Source organism: Lepus europaeus, chromosome 18 (genome assembly GCF_033115175.1).
Source record: "Lepus europaeus isolate LE1 chromosome 18, mLepTim1.pri, whole genome shotgun sequence".
In the NCBI taxonomy this organism is placed as follows: Eukaryota; Metazoa; Chordata; class Mammalia; order Lagomorpha; family Leporidae; genus Lepus; species Lepus europaeus.
In genome coordinates, this window is record NC_084844.1 from 21,038,166 (window position 1) to 21,065,691 (window position 27,526).

Consider the following 27,526-nt stretch of genomic DNA (forward strand, 5'->3'; position numbering starts at 1 on the left):
CCTGCAGCAGAGGTCAAACCGCGAGGTCAGGCTCTGTGCTTCCGAAGACATCTGTGAATCAAGAACTCACTCCACCCCTCTTTAAAAAAAAAAAAAATATCTATTTCATGTATTTGAAAGGCGAGAGAAAGAGAGAGAGAGAGAGAGAGAGAGAGAGAGAGAGAACACGCTTCCATCTTCTGGCTTACTCCCCAAATGGCTGCAATGGCCAGGGTTGGACCAGGCTGAAGCCAGGAGCTTGAAACTCCATCTTGATCTCCCATGTGGGTGCAGGGGCCCAAGCGCTTGGACCATCCTCTGCTGCTTTCCCAGGTGCATTAGCAGGGAGCTGGATCGGAAGTGGAGCAGCTGGGACTTGAACCAGCGCTCTGACATGGAATGGCTTAACCCACTGTGCCCCAACACTGGCCCCCACTTCATTTGTGCAACCAGAAGGGAAGCCTTCTCCAAGTTTCACCCAGAAGCCAACCTGGCTAGACACGGCAGGCACTTGATGAACCGTCCTCTCATCATTTTGACTGGACACAACCAGATCTCCTGGCAGGGAGGGAGTAGGGATGTGTCCAGAAAGCCTCTGCCGTGCCTAGGGGGACCAGCTGTCCCATTTTGCCCAGGCCCGAGGTTCCCCAGCCAATGGGGGTTGTCTCCACCAGAACCAGAACAGGCCTGGGGAAACTGGCAGGGCCAGTCTCCTGGCCACAGCCAGGGCTTTCTGTGTCTCCTTGGCCACAAACAAGAGCCTCAGCACCAGGGCTTGCTCTTCCATCTCCCAGCCGCCGGCTGCACGGCCTGGGGCTGGTGAATGAGCCGGCTCTGGGGAAAGTCAGGGCGGTGGCGGCGTGCCCACACCTGCTTCGCGAGGAGGCTGAGGCCAGGGCCCGGGCGACAGGCCTCTTTGAAGAGCTGGCGGAGGCTTGGGCTCTTCCCAGCCACAGGCGGCCCCCTGACCCGCGGGGCTCCTGCTTTAACGAGGCCGGGAAATGTTCATGGGTAGCTAAACCACAGGTTAATGAGGGGTTCGGATAGAAAGTGGCATTAACTTTAACGAGGAGAAAGTACCCTGCGAAGGCGGCCCACGCCCACGGGTGCACAGTATAAATCCAGGCCGGCAGCCGCGTCCCCGCTCCAGGGAGCGTGGCCTCGGGGATCTGTCACTCCCATCTGGGCGGCGGTGGCCATGGCTTCCAAGTGCCTGAAGGCCAGCTTCTCGGCGGGGTCTCTCAAGAGCCCGGGCGGGGCCCGGGGGGGCTCCCCTCGCGTGTCCGCCGTGTACTCCAGCAGCTCCTGCAAGCTCCCGAGCCTCTCCCGCGGGGCACGGAGCTTCTCCGCGTCTTCCGCGGGGCTGGGCAGAAGCAGCTACAGGGTGGCCAGCTGCCTCCCCGCCCTCTGCCTCCCCGCCGGAGGCTTCGCCATGGGCTATGGCGCAGGTGGGGGCTGGTATGGGGAGGGCGTTCTCACGGGCAGCGAGAAGGAGACCATGCAGTGCCTGAACGACCGCCTGGCCAGCTACCTGGAGAAGGTGCGGCAGCTGGAGCAGGAGAACGCCAGCCTGGAGAGCCGCATCCGGGAGTGGTGTGAGCAGCAGGTGCCCTACATGTGCCCTGACTACCAATCCTACTTCCAGACCATCGAGGAGCTCCAGAAGAAGGTGAGGGGTCCAGAGTGTGGCCTTGGCTACCCGGGAGCCTGGTGGCATCAGCTCTGAGCTGGGAGCCCAGAACACGGGACACTTGGGAGGTCACAAAGCATATTCCATGTCTGTGGCCTCAGAGATGTTGTGAGCCCATTTTACAGATGGGAACACTGAGGCTCAGCTGGTGAAGACAGCTAACGGCAATCAGTGGTGCCTGAGCTTGAGTAGAGGTTTATGAACTGACTGCCTGGGTGACCTGGGATGCTAACATCCGCCTCTCTGAGTTTTAATTTTCTCGTTATTTGATGAAGAGATTGGATTTGTTAGGTTGGTGCAGGTCAGGTTTCCCGTACATGACTGGCAGAAGGAGACGCCTGTCAGAGAAGTTTCCTTCTTGCCTGGCCCCACTCAGGAGCGGAGAGAGACTCCCCATGCACACTGTTAGCAATGAGCTGCCCTGGGCGCCCGCTGGCTGGCAAGACAGGAAGACAGGAAAAGCCTCATTCCCCGAGGCCAGGCCTTGCCTGCAGAATGCCCCTGCCCTTCTCTTTAACCCCCGCACACGGGTCCTGGGGGCTCTGCTTTGGAAGAGATTCCGTGGCCTGTTCCTGTGGCATGTCCATGAGACCCGTGGAATCCAGAAGGGGTGACTTCCCCCCTCCAGAGGCAGCCCCTGTCAGCACAGTGTCCTGTCCTGCCCTGAAGTCACTTCTTTTCACCCCCAGGCCCTGTGCAGCAAGGCCGAGAACGCCAGGCTGGTGGTGCAGATCGACAACGCCAAGCTGGCGGCCGACGACTTCCGGACCAAGTGCGTCGCCCTGCTCGCCCCTTGGGCGGGAGCTGGGGGAGCCTGGACTCAGGGCTTTGGGTGCTGTCAATCACCGAGGGGTTGAAGGCGGGCTCAGAGCTCCTGGCCAGTGTGGGGTGGGACCTGACTTAGATGCAAGAAGGAAACGCGGCTGCAGGTGCCCCGTTCTGCCCCTGCAGGTACGAGACGGAGGTGTCCCTGCGGCAGCTGGTGGAGGCCGACATCAACGGCCTGCGCAGGATCCTGGACGATCTGACCCTGTGCAAGGCCGACCTGGAGGCGCAGGTGGAGTCCCTGAAGGAGGAGCTGCTCTGCCTCAAGAAGAACCACGAGGAGGTGAGCACGGGGAGCAGGTGGCGCCGGGGGGCGCAGCTGGGAAAGCTCGCGCTGACCCTGTCTGTCTGGGCACAGGAGGTGAACTCGCTGCGCTGCCAGCTTGGTGACCGGCTCAACGTGGAGGTGGACGCTGCCCCTCCTGTTGACCTGAACCGCGTTCTGGACGAGATGAGGTGCCAGTACGAGACCCTGGTGGAGAACAACCGCCGCGACGCTGAAGACTGGTTTGACACCCAGGTAGACGCGGCTGTGGCCCGCGCAGCAGAGGGACCCTGCAGGTGGCACAGCCACGGCCCCGGGCTCTGACTCGGGAAGCCCGACTGAGTCCCTGCTGGGTTTGCTGTCCTCAGGGGTGCAGTGGACGGGTTGGACTGGGTCATCTGGAAGGTTCTTGGCTGGTGTCTGAGTGGCCCCTGTAGACCTCTGACAGAGTCCTCAGTGTCCTGACTAGGGGTGTGTGTGTGTGTGTGTGTGTGTATTGCAGACCGAGGAGCTGAACCAGCAGGTGGTGTCCAGCTCGGAGCAGCTGCAGTCCTGCCAGGCCGAGCTCATCGAGCTGCGACGCACGGTCAATGCCTTGGAGATCGAGCTGCAGGCCCAGCAGAGCATGGTGAGCCCTGAGGCTGGGAGGAGGTGTGGCCAGACCAAGGCTGGGTGTTGCAGGCCCCGGCGTCCATGCTCTGGGGTCAGGGGCACGTTCTTGAGCATCAGGGCTTGTCTGTGCAGTGGAGAGGGAAGCGGGGGCCAAGCCCCAGCCACGGATGCCCCCGTGGTAAAAGATAAAAGGCCTGGAGCAGCCAACGTGTCTGGGCATCAGCTCCTGCCTGCGAGTAGGCAGACAGCTACCAGGGAGATATGCACAAGTCACGGAGGGCTGCGGGGGTAACCAGCGCCTCCGGACTGATATGTCTGATTGCCAGGCGAGTCCCCGAGCTTCCATTCTGGATTCTGGGGCCTCACTGAGACCCCAGTGGCTCTTCCTTACTCCCCCTCTGACCTCTAACCCTCCTCCTCCCTATGGACAGAGGGACGCCCTGGAGTCCACCCTGGCGGAGACGGAGACCCGCTACGGCTCCCAGCTGGCCCAGATGCAGTGCATGATCAGCAACGTGGAGTCGCAGCTGGGTGAGATCCGGGCAGACCTGGAGCGGCAGAACCAGGAGTACCAGGTGCTGCTGGACGTGCGGGCCCGGCTGGAGGGCGAGATCAGCACGTACCGGGGCCTGCTGGAGAGCGAGGACTGCAAGTGAGTTCGCTGCCCGGGCTCTCGCTTGCTGTGTGCCATCCACAAGGCTCCGGGAGAGACAGCCCTGGGCTCCAGTCCCCCTCTTATCACAAACTCCTCCCTGAGCTCCAGCCGGCCTCTGGGGCAGGGGATTGGTCTCTGCTTCCTCTTGGGTAATGTGAGGGCAGGATCAGCTTCTCCCTCCACGTTGCAGATCCTGGCATTGGCTCTGAGCTGAAAACAGTACCTGGAGAATCACTTTTTTTTTTCTCTTTTCTTTCTTCTAGGCTCCCCTGCAATCCGTGTGCCCCCGACTACTCGCCCTCCAAGTCCTGCCTCCCCTGTCTTCCCGCGGCCTCCTGCAGCCCTGGGGCGGTCCGCGCAGCCAGCAGCCCCCGCCCTGTCTGCGTGCCCTGCCCGGGGGGCCGCTTCTGAGAGCTGCTGCCCTGGCCTCTGTGCCCTGGCCCTTGCGCCCGCCCCTGCAGAGCCCGCGGCCCCGGTCGGGCTGAGAGGGCTCGCTGCGAATGCTCGCCCACGGTTCCTCGGAGCCTGTCGCTAAGAAGGCCTCAGCGCCTTAGCACACTCAGGCCTGCCTTCTGGGTGTGTTCCAGTAGTTTCTGAAATGCAGCAGAGAGCTTTGCTGGCAGGACAATAAAGCAACTTGCTCTGGCTCCCTGTCTGATGTGCGTGGTTCTGCTGTGGCTGTTTCTTGTCTCCGTGGGGGTGGGGGGTGCGGAGGGCTCTTGGGCTGATAAATGGGGTTTGCCTGACCTTGTGTGACCCCGGGGATGACAGGGTCTCGGTGCCCCTGTGTGGCATGCTAGAGACCTGTAGTGGGAGTTTTGCTTGGTCCCCCGATGAAGACCTTTTTCCATGATCCCAATGTGGTGACAGGTGCACAGCCCTCATCTGCTGTCCCTCTTGGTACGCTTGGCTGCTTAGGGCTGAGATCGGTACAACGTGAAGCATTTCAGTCACTTTATTAGCCCCACGTCAACATAAGAGCCGCGACGCGGTGCCCCACACCCAGGGTACCCTCCCGGGTGTGCTGACATCAGCGACTCCCCTCTCCCACTGAAGCTGTTTCCTGCAGCCCTTCCGGTCTTAACAATGCACATCCCAGCCTTGCCTGGCAGGGGATGGAGGTGAGCTTACTATTGTAACTTCCGCCCACAATTCGGGGCTTCTAGTCCCTGTCCCCCGGAGGCTCATGCATGCTCCTGTGTGTTCCTGACACCCGGGGCTATGGCAGCTCCCAGCATCCCGGCCCGAAGCTCTCATTTGTGATCAGGATGTCTTCCCCCAGCAGACTCAGCCAATGTCAAGGTCCTCAGACCCAGTGGGAAAGGGGGAAGCGGGGAGGCAAAACCGTGCAAGCCAGGGAGGAGGGCTGGTTGGCCCCAGATGGCCCTGCCCGCCTGCAAGGAGGCCAAGGCACCTGCCACGGAGGTCGGGGATGTTAAGAGAGCTGCTGAGTGCTGGAGGCGGCCCGGGCAGGCCCAAGACGGCCCCTGTGAGGGTGCCTGTTTGAGGTGCCCCTGAATCAGCCTGGAGTCCTCCCCGCTGAGCCCCTGTAAGCGAGGGCCTGGGCCTTCGGTTCTCCCTGGGCCCTGGCCTCCCGCACCGCCTCAGCTCCGTCTTCCCCGAGCACCTCGGCTGGTCTCACTAGGGCAGCTGGGAGGAGGCGGTGGTCTCAGGATTCCTCGCTGCATTCACAAACCCTGACCGAGCTCCCACGGGCACCAGGCAGCATGTTCCGCTCCAGGGCAGGACTGGGCCATGTGGGAGCGAGGCCCTGGGATGGGGCCGTGCCGGGGCTGCTCACCACTTCCCTGCCTTCCACCTCAGTGGCAGGAGCATAAGGGAGGTGGGCTCAGCGTGGACTCACTGAGCAGGGGTTGATTCTTAGCCTCCTAGCTGTGTGGGGGTGCACGAGCAGGTCCCAGTCCCTCCTGGATGAGACAGGGCATGTGACACTTGGGCTGCTCGGTCCGCAGCGCTCTGCCGGGCCTGTGCTGGGTGTTTGGACACTGGTCAATGTGATGACTCTTCTGGCTGGATGCCTGGATTGTTACGAGGGTGAGCGTCCGCGTCTCCCTGCCCAGGGTTCCATTTCCGAGGTTTCCTTCCAGGCAGCGACTTCCAGGATAAACCAGGCCAGTGTGAGATGTTGCTGCGAGGTTCGTCATCCAACTCCAACTCTGACCGTGGTCGGTGGGAAAGTCATGGTCAGCAGTGGACGCTGCCTTCCCCGGCACTTGAGCTCCAGTGAGCTCTGGGTGCAAGCCACCTCCCTTCTCCTTTACAGCATTCTCAAGGCCCCTCCAAACCCACCCTGATGCCCCCAAGTGCAACCCTGCCTCTACCGACCGGAATTCGCTTTGTTTGCCTGTGCCCTTTAACCAGAATGCTGTTTCCGTTCAGCCAGGTGGTCTCAGCCTTGCCCGCACGTTGGAATGATCTGGGGAGCTTTGCAAAAACACTCACACCTTTGAGGCAACATTGTGATGCAATGGGCTAAACTGCTTGCTGGTTTGAGACCCAGCTGCTCCACTTGTGATCCAGCTTCCTGCGAATGTGCCTGGGAAAAGCAACGGAAGATGGCCCAAGTGCTTGGGCGCCTGCCACCCATGTAGGAGACCTGGAAGAAGCCTCTGGCTCCTGGCTTAGACCCATCCTGGCCATTTGAGGTGTGAACCAGTGGATGGAAGCTGGTTCTTTCTCCCTCTCTCTGTTGCTCTGCCTTTCAAATAAATACATCAATATAAAAAGAAAAGAAAAAACACTCATCCCTGCTCTGACCTCAGAAAGTCTGGGCATTGGTCTGGGCTGCGCCCTGGTATTGGGGGCTTTCAAAGCTCCCCAGGTGATTCTGAAGCCCAGCGGGAGGAGAGGGCAGCCCCCAGGGGTTGCCTGTGGGCAGCACACCTGCAGATGGGGGCTCAGGACAGCGACGGTACAGACACCAGCGCCGGCAGGCTGGTCCCTGTCAGCCAGCTCTGCCCTTTCTCTCTCCTTCTGTATCAAGCATTTGAGCTGAATTTCAGTTATTCTATTTCTAAAGAGTCTTTTTTTGTTCTCTGTTTATTTCTCTTTTATAACATCCAGTTCTTGTTTCATGGATGTAACTGCTATATTTGTCTTAGAGGTCATTATTAGCATTATTATTCCATGGTTTTGGATTCTACGTTGTCTCTGTTTTCACTAATTTCCCTTTTTATTGTTTTGTTTCTTTCTTGCTTTGTCTCTGTTTTTAACATTGGGAGATCCTTTCAAATGTTTGCTGGTCCTTTTGTTTCTATTTAATGCTGAGACATCAAGAGGCCTGTAGCAGGTGCTCTGAGTACAGGTAGGTTGGATGGAAGTGCAACTTTAAATCAATTAAAAATCATTTGAGGGGCCAGTGTTTTGGCTCAGTGGGTTGAGCTACCACTTGCAATGCCAGCATCCTGATGTTGGAGTCTTGGTTCGAGTCCTGGCTGCTCCTCTTCTGATCCAGCTCTCTGCCAATGTGCCTGGAAAAGCAGTGGAGGATGGCCCAAGTGGTTGGGTTCCTGGTGTCTATTTGGGAGACCTGGATGGAGGTCCTGGCTCCTGGCTTCATCATAGCCCAGATCTGACTATTGCAGGCATTTGAGAAATGAACCAGCAGATGGTTTTACCCGCTACACCACAGCGCTAGCCCCTTGTTTATTCTTTTACTCCCCAAATGCCCGAGACCACCAGGGCTGAGCCAGCCTGAGACCAGGAGCCGGAACCTTCTTCCATGACTCCCACAAGGGCCATCTCCTACTTTCCCAGGCAGATTGGCAGGGAGCTGGGCTGTGGGTGCCAGAGCCGCAACCACTTGGACCATCACCTGCTTCCTCCCAGGGTCGCATGAGCAGGGAGTTGAAATTAGACCTGGAGCTAGGACTCAACCCCAGGCGCTCTGATAAGGGTGTGGGCATTTCACCACGAGGCCGAATACCCACCACCGAACTCCTGGCCCTGAGCTCAGGTTTCCTATGTCTTTTCTCCGGGCTCAACGAGCTTCGTTCTCAAAGAAGGAACTCCTGCTTTTCTACAGGGGAGAGAGGGAGGAAGGGAGGGCTAGAGGGCAGGTCCAGGCCACCAGGGCGTGAGCCGTCCATATGGCTAGATCATGCCAGCCCCACCCCCCGCCTCTTCCTCATTCCCCCACTGCCTTGGCTGCCTTGGCATCACTCTCCCGTCTCTCCCCAGACGTACCTGCCCAGCCGTCTGCTCTGGCGTCAGCCAGCCTGGGCTACCGCGGCGGTTACTCACGCAGCGCCCTCCGGGGCTGACATACAGGCCGGAAGCATGGCCTTCCGTGGCCTTGAACGTACTCCAGTGCTTCCTTCAGGGCGGAAGACACAGTGTCTGCCAAGCGCTCGCCCGTAGTATACTTTGCGAGGATTTCTGGGGGAAGCTGGGGTCACCCCCTTCCGGGTCCTCTGCTCCTCACTTCTGCCTCCCTCCCACCTCCCCCTGCTTCCATGATTGTCTCGAGAACTCCAGCTTCTCCCCCCGCCCTGTGGTGTCTTGCCAGTTAAATCAAGGCACATGGGGGCCTAACTTTTATCCCAGGAGAGTCTTTCCAGTATGGTTTCTTCACCTCCAAGATTCTCACAGCCACCAGAGGGCTTTGCTAAGCACAGGTGGCCGCCCCGCCCTGGGAGTTCTGGGTTCAGAATATCTGGGGTGAGCCTGATGAATGGTGTTGCTGAGAGATCTTGAGGCTGCTAGTCCAGGGACTCCTCCTGGAGAGCCACTGCCGTGCCTGGCCACAAGCAAGGTGATCCTACAGCACCAAGCGGGTAAACCCACAGCCAGGGCCCTGCGTGCATTCACTAGGGGGGCTAGGTATGGTTTGGGGGAGGTCCAAGGAGTGTCACCCCACACTGTGTGTAACATCATCATATCTCCTCACCTCTGATGCCACTGCCGGCTCCAAACACTCCCCCCAACCCAGGCAAGGGCACCAAGGCCCAGACAGGCACAGGGACTCCTGCGGTCACAAGGCGGTCACAATGTCTTAAGATGTTTTCCCTTTCCTGTTCCTTTACCGACATGTTTGGGGCTGCTGTCCATCAGGGGCCGCATGGTGATGCTTCGGTCAGTGACTGCCTGCCCCTGTGACGGGGTCCCCTGAGTGAGAGGGCAATATTCAACGATGTCACAGCTCTATGATGTTTGCAAGATGGCAAAATTGTACAACGTGGTGTTTCTCAGAACTCCTCCCTGTCGGCAGCGATGCTAAACTGTTAAAAAATGACACGGATGTGTCCCCGGTATAGTTTTGGGAAGATGAGTGAATAAATACATGGCCACCCCACGTGTGCACATGACGCATGAAGAGTGGCGAGCCTGCAGCTTTGCAGCCAGGACTGAGCGCCTCTGCCCCAGCATGTGCTGTTTTTTATTTTATTATTATTATTTTTTAAGATTGGGGATGGGGCTGGTGCCGTGGCTCACTTGGTTAATCCTCCTGCAGCACTGGCATCCCATATGGGTGCCGGGTTCTAGTCCTGGTTGCTCCTCTTCCACTCCAGCTCTCTGCTGTGGCCTGGGAGGGCAGTGGAGGGTGGCCCAAGTGATTGGGCCCCTGCACCAGTATGAGAGACCAGGGAGACGCATCTGGCTCCTGGCTTCAGATAGGTGTAGTTCCGGCTGTAGCGACCATTTGGGGAATGAACCAACGGAAGGAAGACCTTTCTCTCTGTCTCTCTCTCTGTCTATAACTCTACCTTTCAAATAAAAAAATATTAAAAAAAAAGATTGGGCTATTTATTTGAAAGTCAGAGTTACAGAGAGAGGGAGAGTGAGCAAGATAGGTGTCTTCCCTCCACTGGTTCAGTCCTCAGATGGCTGCAATGGCTCAGGCTGGGCCAGGCCACAGCCAGGAGCTTCATCTGGGATAGCAGGGCCCCAGCACCTGGGCCATCTTCCGCTGCTTTCCCAGGTGCACGAGCAGGGAGCTGGATAGGAAGTGGAGCAGCTGGGGCTGGAACCAGCGCCCATATGGGATATCAGTGTTGCAGGCGGCAGCTTTACCTGCTACACCACAAAGCCTGCCCCCAGCATGTGGCTTTACAGGAATGCCCAAGTTCTAGAACTGGGGACAGCTGCTCCTGGGCTCCTGGCTTAGCTCAGCCTAGGGCTGAAGGGGGTCCGTTCTCAAAGGACCTCACTCTGAGGTCCCGAAGCCAGGCCGCCTGCCCACCACCACCACGGGCAGTAAGAGCCTCTTCCAGCCCCTTCGGCCGGCGGTCAGCCGGCACAGGACTTCTCTGCGCATGCGCAGGGAGAGTTGCGGCAGGGATCCGGAGACGGCGAGGACCGAGCCTGTGCCTGCTGGAGAAGGCCGTGGCGGCGGTCTGCTTCCCCCAGAGCAGGCTCTGCACTCGTCTCTCCGCGGGGGCTTTCTGCAGTTCTCTCTCCCCCCTTAGCAGGAAGACGATGGCCATGAGAAACCCCCTGAGGTTCTTTTCCCCGCCTCGTGCCTCAGACCACCGCCAGTATCCGGGTAGCTCCTGTCGCCCACGCATTTCCTCTTCCTCTAGGGGATGTTTCATTGCCAGGAGCGACGGCTGCCCTGCGTGCTCGCAGAGCAGTGAGCAAGGCCCGCGGTGGCACAGGGCCAGGCCACTGGGGTCCCCCATTGGCCCCACCCTGCTAATGAGGGCCCCGGCCCGGAGCTGTCCTTTGAAGCTCTGTCCCAAAGCTCGTCCCTGGTGATCAATGACAGGGTCCCCGAGTGCTGCTCTCGCTAAATGACCAGTCTGGCGTCTTTATGGGGGCGGGCACTCCTTGCAGGAAACCCCATTACTGATTAATTGGTGGCTTGCTCTGGGACGGGGCGTAAACATCCACAGCCTCCCGGGGGTGGCTGTCCGGCGCGAGCCCCTCACTCTCAGGGTATAAGAAGGGCAGGTTGAGATCAGCAGACATCCAGAGAGCTGCAGAGGAAAGCAAGCACCTTCTCGACATGACGACCTCCTGCTGCATCGCCAACAGCTCCTCGGCCTCTGCCAAGAGCTGCCCCCGGCCTTCCTCCGTCTGCTTCAGCAACGTGAGCCGCCGGCCTGAGCTGTGCCTGGGCTACGTGTACCAGCCCACGACATCCATGTCTTCCATCTGCTTGCCCACCACCTACCAGCCAGCCAGCTGCTTCCCCAAGAGCCGCCTGCCCAGCTCCTGCCGGCTCAGCAGCCACCGAGCGGCCAGCTGCGTCTCCAGCCCCGTCTATGGCTGCTACTTCGAAGGCTCCTTCAATGGCAGCGAGCGGGAGACCATGCAGCTCCTGAACGACCGCCTGGCCAGCTACCTGGAGAAGGTGCGGCAGCTGGAGCGCGAGAACGCAGCCCTGGAGGGCAAGATCCAGGAGGCCTTGCAGACCCAGGTGGTCACCGCGGGGCCCAACTACCAGTCTTATTTCAGGACCATCGAGGAGCTCCAGCAGAAGGTGAGAGCAAGTGGTGACCAGCGGGCGACCGGCAGGGCAGGGAGGGTGCTGGTGCACGGCCTCCCTGATTCGAGTCTGGTTCATTGGCTAAGTCAAGTGCAGGGCAAAGAGGCCTCCCGAGGGCACAGAAGTCTCTCCCGGCGTGAGCCCCCTTGGCCCCAGCCCTCCATGTGGGAAGAGACTGGGGAGCTGGTTTCGGGGCTGCTCTGGAGCCACTGCGGGGTCCCAGAGGTCCCCTTCCCCTCCTGCAGGCCTCGGTGTCTTGCTCTGTAGAGCAAGGGTAACCTTGGCCCTTATCCCGTGGTTGTCCCGAGGGTGTGGGGAGACCCTGCCGGAGATGTGCGTGCAGCAGCCCTGGTGGGCACCTGCTGAGTTTTCAGGAAATGTCAAGGACTCTGCTGAGTGTCTCACCAGTGGCTTCTCGTGTGAGGAGACCCCTCCCCATCCATGCTGCTCACTGCATCCAAGATGAAGCGTTTGTGTTTATGTAGTTACTTTATTAAAAGATAGAGGCAGAGAGAGAGAGAGAGAGAGAGAGAGAGAGAGAGAATCTTCCATCTGCTGGCTCACTCCCCAGATGGTCTCAACAACCAGGGCTGGACTAGGATGAAGCCAGGAGCCTGGAACTCCATCTGGGTCTCCCACATGGGTGCAGGGGCCCAAGGACTTGGGCCATCCTCCACTGCTTTTCCCAGGTGCATTATCAGGGAGCTGGATAGGAAGTGGAGCAGCCAGGACTCAAACTGGTGTCCGTATGGGATGCTGACTCTGCAGACAGTGGCTTAACTCATTGTGCCAGAATGCTGGCCCCAAGACATTTGTATCCGTGAAGAGTGAGGTGCTGAGAAAACGAATCTGCAGCTCTCCAAGGACTGGCAGCTCCCTCGCTGTCCCCCAGAGCTCCAGGCAGAGGGGCTCGGCAGGTGCGGCTGCAGGGCTGCTGGCTCTGCCTTTGCAACTGTCGCCTGCTCATTCAAAGTCTTTTCTCTCCTCTCTTCCTGGGCTCGTCCCCTCTGCCTGCCTGGGCCCCTAGGCTCTGTTCACCAAGGCGGAGAACGCCAGGATGGTGGTGCACATTGACAACGCCAAGCTGGCTGCCGACGACTTCCGGACCAAGTGAGCTTAGCCAGGGGAGGGGCTGGGGGAGCACCCGCGTAGGGGGTGGGGCTCTCCCAGCACAGCCTTGGGCAGTTTCTGTCGTTGTCACAGATGATTGGAAAGTTCTGGCAGTTCAAGGCCTGCCCTGAGTCCTGGGCTCGGTTCCAGTTTTCATGTGCTGTGTTCTGCCCCTGCAGGTATGAGTCGGAGGTGTCCCTGCGGCAGCTGGTGGAGGGAGACATCAACGGCCTGCGCAGGGTCCTGGACGATCTGACCCTGTGCAAGTCAGACCTGGAGGCGCAGGTGGAGTCCCTGAAGGAGGAGCTGCTCTGCCTCAAGAAGAACCACGAGGAGGTGAGGACAGGAGTCCCACTGAGGGCGCCCTGGGGAGCAGATAGGGTGGACCGTGGCTGAAGTCCCCAGGCCTGTTGCTGTGACTGTCACATCTCTGCAGACTGTCTGAGCTTCCTCCTCTTCACTGTTATTATTACTAGTTTTTTGAAGATTTATTTATTTATTTATTTGAAAGGCAGAGTTACAGAGAGGCAGAGGCAGAGAGAGAGAGAGAGAGAGAGAGAGAGAGAGAGAGAAAGATCTTCCATCTGCTGGTTCACTCCCCAAATGGCCTCAATGGCTGGAGCTGAACTGATCTGAAGCCAGGAGCCAGGAGCTTCTTCCGGGTCTCCCATGCAGGTGCAGGGGCCCAAGGACTTGGGCCATCTTCTTCTGCTTTCCCAGGCCACAGCAGGGAGCTGGATTGGAAGTGGAGCAGCCGGGACTTGATCCGGTGCCCATATGGGATTGCTGGCACAGCAGGTGGCGGCTTTTACCGGCTGCACAATAGTGCAGGCCTCTCATTATTATTTTTTAAAGTATTTATTTATTTGAAAGGCAGAGAGAGAGAGAGAGAGAGAGTGAGCTCTTCTATCTGCTGGTTCACTCCCTAAATGCTTGCAATAGCCAGGGCTGGGTTATACCAAAGCCAGGAGCTAGGAACTCCATCCAGATCTCCCATGTGGGTGGCAGGGGCCCAAGCACTCGAACCATTATCTGTGTGCAGCCTTCCCAGGGCATTAGCAGGAAGCAGGATCAGATGTGGAGCAGCCAGGTCTTGAGCCAGCCCTCCTGTATGCGCCGTCTCAGGAGGCAGCTTGACCTGCTACACCAGCGCACAGGCCCCAGAGAGAAGGTTTTCGGACAGGGTTCCTGGGAGACTTGAACGGGTCTCATGGATCATGGCTGTGGCCCAGGTAGTGGAGATGACACACCTGCCTGCTCGTGGGTGCTCAGAAATGTAGCCCCTTCTCTTCGGCATTTGCTGGGCTAGCTAGCGGTGAGCGCCAAGTGCTCACCGGTGGTGACTGTGTTCGTTTTAGCCACAGCCAGGAGCAGAGGGGTCCAGCAGGGCCAGGGGTGGGTTAGATTCTGGAGCACACATCAGATGGCCTTTTCCATGTCTGCAAGCTAGACTGCCGGCCCCAGCTCCTGCAAGGGGCAGGTGGATGGTGGAGGTTCTCTTCCCTTTGACGACCCCGCCCCTGCTCCCCTGCCTCTCTCCCATCTGTGCTGAGGCCACCTGCAGCCGCCTTGCTTGCTGGTGTCGCCCCCCTCTCCGTCAGGTCCCCAGAGGCCCACCTGGGCCTGGTGGTTTTCCCGCTAATCTGGATTTTTGGCCCTCGGCCCCTTAAGTTGGGATCTGGATGAACAAACGCCTCTGATTCCCGGCTGGGTGTCTGTAGGCTTCGGTGAAAGGCATGCTCCGGCTCCACCGAGCGCCCTGGGGCGCCTGACTCATCCCACTTAAGTCAGAGAACTGGGAACGGCCCCAAGGAGCCGCTAATGAGGCATCATCGCGCACCCCGCCAGCCCTAGTGATAACTTTCTCTCTTTGGCAGCCGGGCTGGGGAAGTGCCTGCTTCGGCTCGGGCCTTGTACCAAGTCAAGTCAGGCTCCAGGCCCCTCCTTCCCAGATAAACGCAGGCTGGGAGGGTGATTGGGAAACTGGGGGTACGGATTTCTCCCTGGGGCCCCAATGGCTCAGACAAACCCTGGCCCTGCAGTTGGCTTCTGCCAGAAGTGGCGGCGGGTGCTGTGTAGGAGGGCGCCTCCCAGTGCGGGGATGTCCGACTGGAGCCGGGAGACCCTAGGGATTCTGCAGGGTGCACTGTGGCCGTCAGAGGGCCCCTCGCACCTTTAGATCGTCAGCACCTTTTGTTGCAGCTGTTCACGTCTCCCTCGGGAGGTGAGCTAGGATTGGGTGATTTTCACATTTGCTGGTGGGGGGGCTTTTGTGCCTTTTCAGGAAGTCAACACCCTCCGATGCCAACTCGGGGACCGCCTTAACATCGAGGTGGACGCCGCGCCCCCTGTGGACCTGACCAAGATACTGGAGGAGATGCGGTGTCAGTACGAGACGGTGGTGCAGAGCAACCTCAGGGACGTGGAGGAATGGTTCAACACGCAGGTGCGCCTCTCTCAGGGCATCTCCTCTGCTCTGTGTCCCTGGAAAGATGCCCCCAACCTTCCCCGTCTCCCCCTTGCAGATGGAGGAGCTTAACCAGCAGGTGACCACAAGCTCCGGGCAGCTTCAGAGCTACCAGTCGGACATCATTGACCTACGCCGCACGGTCAACGCGCTAGAGATTGAGCTGCAGGCCCAGCACAGCCTGGTGAGTGCCGCGGGTGGGCAGTGCGGCTCCTGCTCTATGTCTGAGGCAGCACGGAGCAAAGGGGCAGGCATCCAGGGAGGAGGAAGCGGAGGCCCAGGTGTCAGCTGGCCGGGATGCTCACCCCGCCGCCCTGTCCTGGAGGGAAGGTTTTTGCGGGGTGAGCTCAGGGACCACAGGTGCTTCGCATCAGAGGAGGGTGAGGTGGACGCTGTCCAGCAGGACACCCCAGGAAGGCTCGTCCTCTGCTGAGCCTGCCCTTCAACCCGTAGTGTTCAAGGGCACGCACAGGGATGAGAGTCAAAACTCCTGCCACCCACGGACTTCTCTGGGCCAACTGGGCCAGAGTCTCTGGAGGTGGGGACAGGGCGTGGCTATTTTTAGGGCTCCCATGTGGCTAATGCGCAGCCAGGGTTGGAAGCCATTCTTATTTATTTATTTACTTGAGAAGCAGATAGAGAGAGAGCGATAGCCCCCATTTGCTGGGTCACTCCTCAAACGCCCCCAACTGCCGAAGCTGGGTTAAACTGGAGCCAGGAGCTTGCAACTCCATCCAGGTCTCCCATGGGAGTGGCAGGGACCTGAGTCCTTGAGCCATCACCTGCTACCTCCCAGGGTGTGCATGAGCAGGAGGCTGGAGTCAGAAGCCGAGCTGGGACGTGGGCACTCTGAGGTGGCACTTGGGGCTCCCAAGTGGCACCTTAACTGCTTGTGCCAAATGCTCACCCCAAGGACCACTGTTCTCAGTGGTGCCACAGGAGGCACTTGGTGAACCTCAGATCTCAGTCACCAGAGGTCATAGAAGGAACAAGGGATGCACAACCAGATGTAAGACTTGGGTTCAAATTGTGTGTGCGTGTTTTATTTTATTTTATTTTATTTATTTATTTGAGAGGCAGAGTTACAGACCGAGTGAGAGAGAGACACACACACAGAGAGAGAGAGAGAGAGAGAGAGAGAGAGGCCTTCCACCCACTGGCCCCAAATGGCTGCAAAGGCCAGAGCTGGGCCGATCCAAAGCCAGAAGCTTCTTCTGGGTCTCCCACGCAGGTGCAAGGACCCAAGGACTTGGGCCATCTTCCACTGCTTTCCCAGGCCATAGCAGAGAGCTGGATCAGAAGTGGAGCAGCTGGGACTTGAACTGGCACCCATATGGGATGTTGGCACTGCAGGCAGTGCCCACTATGCCACAGCACCCACTATGCCACAGCACCACTCCCCAAATCGTGGACTTATCACGAACCTTGAACAAGTCGCCCAGTGACTTAGCGAGGGAGGGGTCATTTCCAGCTCCACAGAGAGACTTGGTTCTTCTTGGCTTCGCTTCTCACAGTTCTGATTTTCCTGTGTGTTAGAGAGACTCCCTGGAAAACACGCTGACAGAGACGGAGGCCCGCTACGGCTCCCAGCTGACCCAGATGCAGGGACTCATCAACAACGTGGAGTCGCAGCTGGGTGAGATCCGGGCGGACCTGGAGCGGCAGAACCAGGAGTACCATGTGCTGCTGGATGTCAAGGCCCGGCTGGAGTCGGAGATCAGCACGTACCGGAGCCTGCTGGAGAGCGAGGACTGCAAGTGAGTAAGCCTGCTGAGGCTCTGCCCTCCAGGGGCCATCAGCTTAGAGCTCCGTCAAGATTAAGAAGCCATTGGGGGCGGGGTATTGTGGCGCAGCAGGTTAAGCCGCCACCTGTCCATTGGGAGGAAGTCGGGCAGGTGAGACAAGGCCTCTGCTGTCGCGTTGGTTCCGTCTGTTTAGGGAGAGAGGCGGCCGGGCCCCTGGGGAGCCCTCTTTGGCTGGCAGAGATGACGGCAGGTAGCTTCATGTGACTGAGCAGTGGTGAGCAGCCGGGCAGGCAGGGCCATCCGGGGCCGGTTCTTGGAGAACCACAAAGGCCACACAGGGGAGGGAGAGCTCTACCTGACAGGCAGGGGGAGGGGCGATGGGACGAGCTGAGCCCTGCTCCCCCGATGGATGGTAGGCGTCTGGAATGCGGTGCCGCCAGCATACGTGTTTGGTCCGTGCACTCAGCACATAGTCGAGGTGCAGGGAGCATTTCTTGGCCGAGTCAATGAAACCTCACAGCTACTCTGTCAGGAAGGTCACCCCGGGGGCAGCGGGGAGAACTGAGGAGAGGCAGGACCAGGTGGGGACACTGTCGAGGGGGCCCTGGCCACAGCCTGGGTGAGCCAAGGTGAGGGCCTGAAGGAGGGCGGTGGAGGCATCGGCCCCCCGTGCTGTGCGGGCAGAGTCCGCAGGACTGGGGGGCTGCCTGGAGGCGGGGTACCTCTGGGCGATGCACACCTGGTGGGAGGATGCCTGTTGTAGCAGTTTCTATTCCACAGCTAAGCTTGCCTCTCTTCTCCGGGGCAAGTGTGGCAAAGCCAAAGGCTTGCAAGGCCCAGATTGTTAGCTCACATCGTGACATGGTCGTGGGGGCCAAACTGAGAGCTCCAGCGTCATGCACGGAGGGTAGTGCCGACCGCTCGGGGCCACGTGGACCCTGGGAGCAGGAGGACCAGTGGTGCTGGGTCTTCTGATTGTTTAAGGGAGGCTGGGAATCTGGAGTTCTTAAACGTTACATTCTCCTGATTTTTTAAATATTAAAAAAGCCTAATTAATGGAAATTAAAGAAACATATAGTACTAGTTAAATGAACACACCTCAGGCTGCCAGTGGGTCTGAGGCTGCCAGCTGGGTGTCTGAGCCATTTGGTCTCTGGCCAGCGTCCAGTGCGTTGGCTGCCGGTCTCGAGCCCACACCTGCCGGCCTCTGAGCTCATCCCTCTTCCTTTCACCGTGTGCTGATTGTTGCTCCTAATGAGCACATTCTTCGTTAAGCACCTGCTCTGTGCCAGCTCTGCAGGGTGGGCATCCGTCCTCGGCTGCCCAGCAGCAGAGACCGACCGCGGCAGAATCAGCGCCAGTCTCTGTGGAAGGGAGCTCAGGGTGGTGCACGGGCATCTGACTCAGCAGCGGGGGCTTCCAGGAGGAGGTGGCAGCTGGGCTGGGCTCCGAAAGGCCTCTCAGTCCTCTTTCTCTTCTAGAATAAAACACCCGAGGCTGCTATTTTATATATATAAAAAAAAAAGGTGGGGGGCGGTTTGCTTTGGCTCGCGGTTGTGGAGGCTGGGAGGTGTTGGCCTCTGCCTGGCTTCCGGTGAGGGCTGTGTGCTGCTCCCTGCGTGGTGAGAACGCGGGCGATAGAGGAAGCAGGAGAGAGCTGAGGAGGGGACTTGCGTTGTAGCCGTCTGCTCTGGCAATAAACAGGCCGCTCTCCTGGGAACTACAGGCAGCCTATCTTGAGGGCGGGGCCCCCTTGAGGTCATCTCTGAAAGACCCCGGCATCTCCCATCACTGGGAGTCAAGGTTCAAACAGTAGGCTTGGCCGACACAGACCACATCCAAGCCACAGCAGAAAAGAAATTGACTAGGGGTGGGGAGAGGGAAGAGTGTTTTAGAAATAGGAGCTGGGGCTGAAGCCCTGGGGCCCGAGCAGCGTGGTCCATGGAGGAACTGGGAGGAGTTCTGAGCACCCGGGGCTCAGAGCGTAAGGGGCCTGGAGGGGAGGCTGGGCTGAGAGGTGGGGGCAGGGTCATCACGCAGGTCCTACCAGGGAGGCTACTCCTCATCCTGGGCAGTGGCAGGAGTCTCTGCAGGTTTTAGGCATGGGAAGGATGGACGAGATGGAGCAGGGCAGGAGAGGGGCTGGGCGGGTAGCACAGGTAGCAGGAGAGGGGCTGGGCGGGTAGCACAGGTACAGATGACAGGGAAGCTGGGTGGAGAAGACACCCAGTGGGTGTGTCTGAGGACCTCTGGGGGCAGCTGGAGCAGCATCTGCTGCCGAGCTGGGCCCCGCACCAATCTCCACCGCTTTGGCTTTCTCCCGCAGGACGCCCTGTAATCCATGCGCAGCTTCCTCCGTGCCCCCTTGTGTGCCTTCTCCCTCGGTGCCCCGCACCATCTACGTGCCTTGCACGCCCTGTCCCCAGGGCTGCCACTGAAGTCCCTCTGCGCTGCGGATCCTGCCTGCTGCTGCTGCCTCCTTAGGCCGCGCCCGGCCCCATCTTGGTGCTCCCTCGAAGAGCAGGGCTGGCCTGGCCAGCAAGGAAGACCTTGAGCTGGACCAGCAAGCGGACCATCTGCAGCATCTTCTCCTCCTACAGGGGGCGCCCTCGCCTCCCTTGCTTCAAAACCTCCTCTTCCCGTCCCATGGGTGCTTTTTTCTTGCTGTCTGTGTTCTTTCAAAGAACATGCATTCTTAGATAACTGGCAAATAAAGCTTCTTTCTTGCAAACACATCATTCTCTAGTCGTCATGTGTGCTGCTGTATCCACAGCCAGTTCTGCGCCGCTGGGCTCGACAGCAGGTCCCTCCTGCTCCCGTGGGAGCTTGACAGGGGTTCACTGAAAGGGCCCCTGCCTTGAGCCACTTGGAGCCAAGCAGTCGGTCCAGAGCCAGGCAGTCGGTCCAGAGCCAGGCAGTCGGTCCAGAGCCAGGCAGTAAATGAATACAGAGGAAAGGGAGACACCGATGCCAGAAACCTAGGCCAAACTACTGTAGCTGAGGATCCTACTGGAATGAATCCCTCCCTGTGTCTCAGTACAGCCGGTGCAGTGGGATCATTCATTCCTTCCTGCAAAAAGTCTCTGAGTGCCTACTGAGTGCAGGTCCTGGGTTAGGGGCTGGCTGGGCCGGATGTTGGTCCTGGATGCCTTGTTAATAATGCCTTATTTAATTCTTGCAACAACGTATGAAAAGGCACCGTGAGCTTCTCAACATGAGGAGGAAACTGAAGCCAAACGAGGCTAAGAAAGTCACCCGAGTGGTAGACCCAGGGCTCAAATCGAAGCCCCCAGACCCACAGATGCTCAGCCAGCCCACAGGGAGCGTCCTCAGGCAGCTGGGTGCAGGGCTTGCAAAAGGTCCAAGTGACCCTCATCATCTAAACACTTGGGATGGGAGGGGCGCTCAGGCCAGAGCGTGTGTGGCCCCACTCCTTCCTCACCCAGACCCAGGGAGCAGTGGCGCTGTCATAGTGACACCGCCACCAAGAACTGCTCCCGCTCTGAGCACTTCCAGTGCCCCAAGTCCTGGGGTGAGGGTATTATAGAAATGAACTCAGCCAGTTTCCACGATCGCCTTGTGTGGCATCATGTCCATTGTGTGCAGGGGAAACAGCCACAGACAGTGGCTGAGTCCATGCAAGGATTTGAACCCCAGTCCAGCTGCCCAGCAGCGTTAACCATTCTGCTACACTGTCCTACCCAGGAAGCCTGCACACTCGCAGACTGGGAGAAGGTAAGCATGGGGGGATCTGAAAAGGTGTCTTTTAACAGGAAGCATTGACAGGGACCACGAGGCTGGAATAGATGGGTGTAGCACCCGACAGGTGCACGTGGGGGTCTGTGGGGCAGCCGAGGTCAGGCTTGGCTGAAGCTGTGGGTTCCTGCAGGAGACTGATGGGAGTAAAGCTCTAAGGAGAGGAGCGCACTGGCTGGTGGGAGGCCTCAGGGGTCCCCTGCAGGGCCTGGACTCTCTCTCAAGGGCAGTGGGAGGGCTGCTGCAGGCCTGGGGCCCAGGGATGACATGACTGGAGTGATATTTCAGGAAGCTTCTCCCAGGGAGGCTCAGGGGCAGGGAGAAAGCTGCCGGAGAGTCCGTGCGAGAGGCTATCGGGTCTTAGTGAGGGCGATGGCAGTGGCCACAGAAAAATAAGGCTCCACTCTGAAAGACGTGGTGCGCGGTGGCTGTTTACCGGCCCGCAGCAGGTAAAGGGGAGACAGCCAGGAGCATCTCCCTCCACCTTGCTCTCCAAATGCATGGTTCCACCTTAATGTGCTGAGAGGAAGTCCCTACTAAGTGTCTGCCCTCTGGTTTTGCCAAGAGGTGGTGAGAAATGCATTGGTTCCAGAGGCTGTCCGTGGGCTCCCTGGACCGATGTGGTCCTGCACGACCCCCACCTCCACCGGCAGACAGGGTCCTTAGCCTGATGGGGCCCTAGCTCGGCACAGTACTCCTGGTTGGTGGCCGGGTAAGACTTTAATGTGCTGAAATGCCAGGGGGGAGGCCTTCTGTCCTCAGAACTGCAGGCAAGTGTATTTCTAGAATATACTCAACTCGAGCGACGCGACAGACCAGGCCGACCAAATCTTTGGCTGGAGCAATTGTTCTGTCCAATATGGTAGCCACTGTCCACATGGTTGTCCCATTTGTAAGGAAAGACAATTCAGTACAACTGCAGAGTTCAGTTCCCCGGTTGCACAAGGCCCCCATGGCTAAGGGTCTCCGCACAGGACAAAGCATACGGGGAGGATGCCTAACATCGCGGGGAGCTCCCCTGGACAGGGCCAGGCTACCCTGGCAGAACCGGCAGGCGCCTTGCAGCCGCCGTGGCCCAGCCCCTGCCGCCATACAGACGAGGAGTCTAAGACCCCGAGGGGTGGAAAGATGCGCTCACAGACCCACGGCCGACAGGTGGGAATGGGAGCCAAGTGTCTGACGCCAAGCCCTGCAGCTCTCCCGAGCGCCTCACGCTCTCCCCCCGCACCTGGGGTTTATTATTGTTTCAGGCTAATAAATATTTCCCCATGAATGAAGGTGTTTGCTTTGAGAGGCTGAAACTCCTCCCTGGGAACCCAGGGAACCAGCAACCTCCGATTCAGAATCTGCTTAGCCTCGAGGGTGCGGCTCTGTAGCAGCAAAGACCAGGGCTGCGGCCAAGAGCAGCTGAAGCAGGCGCAACTGCCCAGGGGATGCCAGCCCAGAGCCCAGGGCCCGGGCCCCTTTGGGACTTCCACAGGCTCCCCATTGCCCTCAGCCGTACCTATGGGTCACTCCGACTTGCCAAGACCTGTCTGACCACCCAAAGCCTGCTAACACTTTTTTTTTGTGAAACCAAGCCTCAGAGCCCAGGGCCAGGAGTTTCGCCCCCTGCTGGAGACGGATGGCCCAGACTGTCTGTGTCTGGAGGCCCCAGGAGCTGTCCCCTCCCTGTCCAGCCCCCCAGTCTTACTGCTGAGCGGTGAAACCACGAGTGCAGGCTTGGGGGAGCACTTATGCCTGTGCTCCACACACGGCGGTTCTTACATCACGGCATTGGGATTTAACTCACTCTGGTTTACAGGGAAGCGTGGGCAGGGCTGGGCTCAGGCAGTGAACACTCTGGCTTATTTGATGTCTGGGAGGAACTCCCACAGGTACCAGGCGTCCCCAGTGGGAGTGGGAAAGGAAGCACTTGTTTCTCCAAGTCCCGGCTTTCCCTGGGGCCATAAGCAGCCTGGGCCTGCGCCTGCCACTCACCGACCCAAGGCAAGGCCTCTCTTTGAGGGCTGGGGGTGAGGGTCTGTGGGGCAGAACTGCCCCTTGGGGAGACCTGGCTTCCCAGAGAAAGACCCAGGAGTCAGGTGTAGGGCTGAGAGATGGGTCAGTGTACGGACTTAGACGGCCCGGAACAAACCTCTCCCTATTCCCTGTACTAGGAAAGCTTGGTACAATACTTGCTTTGTTATGTTTTAAAGCTTTATTTATTTATTCATAAGGCAGAGTTACAGAGAGGCAGAGAGAGAGAGAGAGAGAGAGAGAGAGGTCTTTCATTCGCTGGTTTACTCCCTATAATGGCTAGAGCAGCGCTGATCTGAAGGCAGGAACCAGGAGCTTCCTCTGGGTCTCCCACGCGGGTGCAGGGGCCCAAGGACTTGGGCCATCTTCTACTGCTTTCCCAGGCCACAGCAGTGAGCTGGCTTTGGAAGTGGAGCAGCCGGATCTTGAATCGGCGCCCATATGGGATACCGGCACTGCAGGTAGCGGCTTTACCCGCTATGCTACAATGCCAGCCCCAGCTTGGTACAATACGTGTAATGAGCGAAACAGGAACATGCCTCTTCCATGCTGTAACCAGGAACCTCACTAATAACAAAACAATTCTTTCTATGTTTTGTAAATGTTAAATATTTATTTATTTTTAACATGTTTATTTATTTTTATTTACCTGAAAGGCAGAGCAATGGGGGGGGGTAAGGGGGGGAAGAGAGAGAGAAAGATCAATCTTCCATCTGTTGGTTCACTTCCCAATTGCTGCAACAGCAGGGGCTAGGCCAGGCCAAAGCCAGGAGCTGGGACCTCCATCAGGATCTCCCATGTGGGTGCAGGGATCCAAGGACTTGGGCCATCTTCCACTGCTTTCCCAGGTGTTACCAGGAAGCTGGATCGGCAGCAGAGATGGGACCGGACCCCAGGCACTCCCGTAGGGATGCAGGCTTCACGAGTAGCAGCTCACCTGCTGCCCCACAGTGCCCACCCCTATTTATTTATGTGAGTCAGAGACACAGAAATGGGGGGGGGGGGAGAGAAAGAGAGAGAGAGAGAGAGAGAGAGAGAGAGAGAGGGCTCCCATTTGCTTGTTCGCTTGATAAGTGCCCACAATGGCCAGAACGGGGCAGGGCAGAGACCTGGAGCTGGGAACTCCATCCAGGTCTCCCGTGCGGGTGGCAGAGACCCAATTACCGGAGCCATCACTGGGCCTCCTGGGGTGCACTTTAACAGGGAGCTGGGGCCAGGAGTGGGAGCAGGGGTTGCAGCCCTGACCCTCAGATAAGCGACGCAGGCGTCTTTCCCCGTATTTCAACCGCCAGGCCAGAGGCCCACCCCGTGCTTTGCAGAATTTAACACTTGAATCTAATGCTCTCAATCTGGCTAAAAAGCAAGTCCCCAAAGATCATCTGTTGTCTGTCTTTCTGAACAACAGGTCGAGGTAACTGCTGCTCCACCCAACAGCCTCTCTCAGCCGCAGCAGGTGAGCGACATGCAAAGGAGCAGCTGGCAATAAGGGAGAGCTCAGTGGCTTTGGCTTTGGCTTTGGGAGCGCTGGGCTGGAGGGAGTCTGCCTGAGCTGTCTCCGTGGGTCTCTGCCTCTGTTTCACAGGCTGTTGGGCTCCGGCCCCTGTCACCAGGCCTGGGCGGGGTGTGTGTGTGTGTGTGTGTGTGTCTCAGGGCTTGTAAGTGTCCGTGGAAGGAAATCGCCTTGGCAACAAATCCCCCCTCTCTGACATTGCCCGAGGACAAGGGCAGCTGGGTCACTTTTCGGAGCTCTGCTGAGGCCCAAGTAGAAACAGCAGCAGCAGCGGCGGCGGCACAGCAGAGCGAGCCCAAGGGTGCCTTTGCTTCAGAGGTTCCGGTGCACGTCCAGCCCTGGTCCCCGGGTGCTGGCGGCATGGATTCCGGGGGTCCTGCCTCCGCCCCAGCCTTCTGACTGTGCAGCAGACTGGAGTCTTCCATGTGCTCCAATTTGGAGGCCACACTCCCTGGGCTGTGGAAAGCAGGGGGCGGCAAACCACAGCTCCCGGGTCCGGTGCAGCTGCCGCCTGCCCCGGTGAATGAGGTTCTTACCTGCACTCAGTCATGGCTGTTTGTTTCTGCGCTGTTTGTGCTACAATGGCAGAGGGCGGCCCTGGCCCCAGGCCTGGCTCTGTCACCGCCTTGCGCAGAGGGCGGCCCTGGCCCCAGGCCTGGCTCTGTCACCGCCTTGCTCCGTGCTCCTGGAGAAGTCAGAGCCCCCTCTGGTCCTGCGGCGTGCGGGCTGGGATTAGTTTGCTGGGGAAGCTTGGGTGCTCTCCACCTAGCTCCTTCCTTCTGTCGTGCCATCTTCCCAGGAAGTCCTTCCCCGACGCCAGGGGCCACCTGTATCTGTGTACAGAGGGCAGTGGAGAGGCCTGGGTTACCTTACAGCCAATGCCACCCTGCAGACGTCACACAGAGCAGAGCTTGACTCCTTGGTTTTCGAGGGAGACATTGGCTTAGCCTCAGAGGGCAGTGGTGAGCAGTGAAAAGGCTGTGACCTTGCTTTGAAGAGGTAGGGAGGGGCTGGCGCTGTCCCGTAGTGGGTATAGCCGCTGCCTGCAGTGCCAGCATCCCATATGGGTGCCGGCTGTTCCACTTCCAATCCAGCTCTCTGCTATGGCCTGGGGAAGCAGAAGATGGCCCAAGTCCTTGGGCCCCTGCACCCATCTAGGGTGCTCCTGGCTTCTGGCTTTGGATTGGCGCAGCTCTGGCTGTTGTGATCATCTGGGGAGTGAACCAGCGGATGGAAGACCTCGGCTCTTGTAACCAGGCTGTTGCCTTGCTCTGAGCTGTTTGGAGGCAGCCTGTGGCAGGCAGCCATCTGGGGCTCTGTGCCCCAGCACCAGCCTGGCGGCCCTGCCCAGTACTGAGAATTCTCACAAACAAAGCTGCCACACAGGAGCCCCTGGCCAGAGAAGAGACAGAGAGGAAGGCTGCATGAAGGCCGCTGGCGTGGATGCTCAGCTGCTCCATCTTTGACAGGTCCCAGGTCCAGCTGTGGGGGGTGCGGCTCCAGGAGGATGCCCGGAGGCCTGGCAGGAGGACCAGGAGGTAGAAGAGCAACTAGGAAACGGCAGAGGGCCGCTCACAGCCTCGCTAAGGGGCTGGGACCAGTGAGAGCTGCAGGTCTTCGCCTGGAGTTTGCACATGGGAGCTGCCCTGTCCCCAGGCAGTCTTCTCTCCTGCAGCTGACCTGGACCCCTGCACTGAATGAAAGAACCATGCACCTAGAATCTTGAAAAGCAGCTGGCACAGGCCCCTCAGGGGGCCTAGCCCACCTCCCATATAGGGATGGGGAAACTGGGCCCAGAGAGAGATTGTGATGGACACAGAAGGAAGGTGCAGGGAAAGTATTTTAGAGGCTGTGTCCTGAGGGTCCCTGGGAGTCACTGAGGGGCATTTTACAGTTGAGGTCCTGGAGGCAGGGGTGGGAAGTGACCACCAGGTGGCGCTGTTCCTCGGAGCGCGTGCAGTCAGGTGGGAGCTCAAGTTCCAGGTGCTGTATCTCAGGACAACGTTTTTTTTTTTTTTTTTTTTTTTTTAAAGATTTACTTATTTATTTGAGAGGCAGAATGAGTGAGTGAGAGAAAGAGAGAGAATCTTCCATCTGCTGATTCATTCCCCAAATGGCTGCAACAGCCTAGGCTGGGCCAGGCCAAAGCCAGGAGCCAGGAACGCCCTAGGGGTCTCACCTGCGTGGCAGGGGCCCAAGCACTTGGGCCATCATCCACTGTCTTTCCAGGTGCATCAGCAGGGAGCTGGGTGGGAGGCACGGAAGCCAGGACTCCACCAGTGCTCTGGTCTGGGACGCTGGTATCACAAGAGGTGGTTTAACGCACTGTGCCACAACGTTGGCTCCCAAAAGAAGCATTGCTTTTTTTCAATTGAAAAAAAAAAAAAAAAAAAAAAAGCAACCCATAAGGATCAAATCTGGCTTGGCCGTCCTGTCCTTCTGCCAGCCCCAGCTCGGTTTTGGGTTGTCCCATAGCTGAAGGGTTGTGAGTGGTCCCCGGGAAATGCTACCCTAGGAGTCCTTTGGCTGAGGCTCAGGGGCCGTGGCGCCCACAGACTTCCGCTGCAGGAAGTGGCTCCAGGCCAGCGTGGCCTGACTGTGCCGCACATCACCGGATGCTGGCGCTGTTTTCCCCCGCGGTTCTCAGGCGCCCGTGGGGGCTGTGTAGGGAGGCAGTGCCGCCGTTCCTGGCCCCTGCAGGCTGGAGAGCTACGTTTGCAGCTCAGGGCTCCCTGCCCCACGCGCACTGCTTGTCCTCAGCTTTCTGACAGTCTGTGAGGCTCCGAGAAACGAACTGGAGCAGAAACCAAGGCCAGCCGCTGGGCTCCGAGTAAACACGTGCTGGGGCGGGGTCGGGGAGGGAAGCAGCTTCTGTCCTGCCGGGGCTGGACTGTCCAACGCCACGCAGCGCCCCCTCCCCGGCAAGGGTACCTGCACCCCTGGAGCCCCCAAAGCAGCTCCTCCCTGGTGCCCCCAAACTGCTTGTGGGGCTGGGGGGCCATCCTGTGATGGTGGATGAGAGGGAGGTGGATCCGAGACTCACCCTGGCTGAATTGCGCCTTGCCGGTCGTTAGCACCCAGACCTGGCACGGCGGACTCCCCGGCTTCTCACGGCTCCCACTTGCTGGGGTTGTCAAGGACTTCGCTCTCCCGCTTGGGAAACGCCATCTTCTTCTGTCCCTGGCCAATCCACCGACGATACCTGTGAGTCTGCTGTTGGCAGTGATGGGGAAGCCGCCTGTGCGTGGTGAGCCACGGCTGTGACTGTTTTGATGAGCAGGAAGGGGGAGAGACAAAGAGAATAGAAAAGAGAGGCGTTTGTATGTGGAACTTGGGTCTCGGCACCCACGCGCGTGTGTGGGTTGCAGCACATTAGGTCATTCTAACTCAGATTGTGCTCACAAGAGTTGGGGCACGTGGTCGGTGCCTGAGCTTGGGTTCCC

The 27,526-nt window shown here is 58.8% G+C and overlaps 2 protein-coding genes across 2 annotated transcripts; both read left to right on the forward strand.

The window, feature by feature from the left end:
• The first annotated feature begins 1,177 nt into the window (after positions 1-1,177).
• KRT35 (keratin 35) lies at positions 1,178-4,437 on the forward strand. The gene is made up of 7 exons (XM_062215956.1): positions 1,178-1,648; positions 2,359-2,441; positions 2,621-2,777; positions 2,853-3,014; positions 3,262-3,387; positions 3,803-4,023; positions 4,290-4,437. Exons 1-7 carry the CDS (start codon positions 1,178-1,180, stop codon positions 4,435-4,437), a joined length of 1,368 nt encoding a protein of 455 aa, XP_062071940.1.
• A 6,556-nt stretch (positions 4,438-10,993) lies between these two features.
• On the forward strand, positions 10,994-19,251 carry KRT32 (keratin 32). The gene is made up of 7 exons (XM_062215955.1): positions 10,994-11,470; positions 12,504-12,586; positions 12,766-12,922; positions 14,871-15,032; positions 15,112-15,237; positions 16,590-16,810; positions 19,125-19,251. The coding sequence occupies exons 1-7, from the start codon at positions 10,994-10,996 to the stop codon at positions 19,234-19,236; spliced, it is 1,338 nt and encodes a 445-aa protein (XP_062071939.1). The 3' UTR covers positions 19,237-19,251.
• The last annotated feature ends 8,275 nt before the right edge of the window (positions 19,252-27,526 follow it).

Excerpts from the sequence above, each read along its gene's own strand:
- KRT35 (XM_062215956.1), top strand. The coding sequence starts at position 1,178 with ATGGCTTCCAAGTGCCTGAAGGCCAGCTTCTCGGCGGGGTCTCTCAAG. Across the intron at positions 1,649-2,358 it reads TCGAGGAGCTCCAGAAGAAG|GCCCTGTGCAGCAAGGCCGA; the intron begins GTGAGGGGTCCA and ends TTTCACCCCCAG. Across the intron at positions 4,024-4,289 it reads CTGGAGAGCGAGGACTGCAA|GCTCCCCTGCAATCCGTGTG; the intron begins GTGAGTTCGCTG and ends TCTTTCTTCTAG.
- KRT32 (XM_062215955.1), top strand. The coding sequence starts at position 10,994 with ATGACGACCTCCTGCTGCATCGCCAACAGCTCCTCGGCCTCTGCCAAG. Across the intron at positions 15,033-15,111 it reads AGGAATGGTTCAACACGCAG|ATGGAGGAGCTTAACCAGCA; the intron begins GTGCGCCTCTCT and ends TCCCCCTTGCAG. Across the intron at positions 16,811-19,124 it reads CTGGAGAGCGAGGACTGCAA|GACGCCCTGTAATCCATGCG; the intron begins GTGAGTAAGCCT and ends TTTCTCCCGCAG.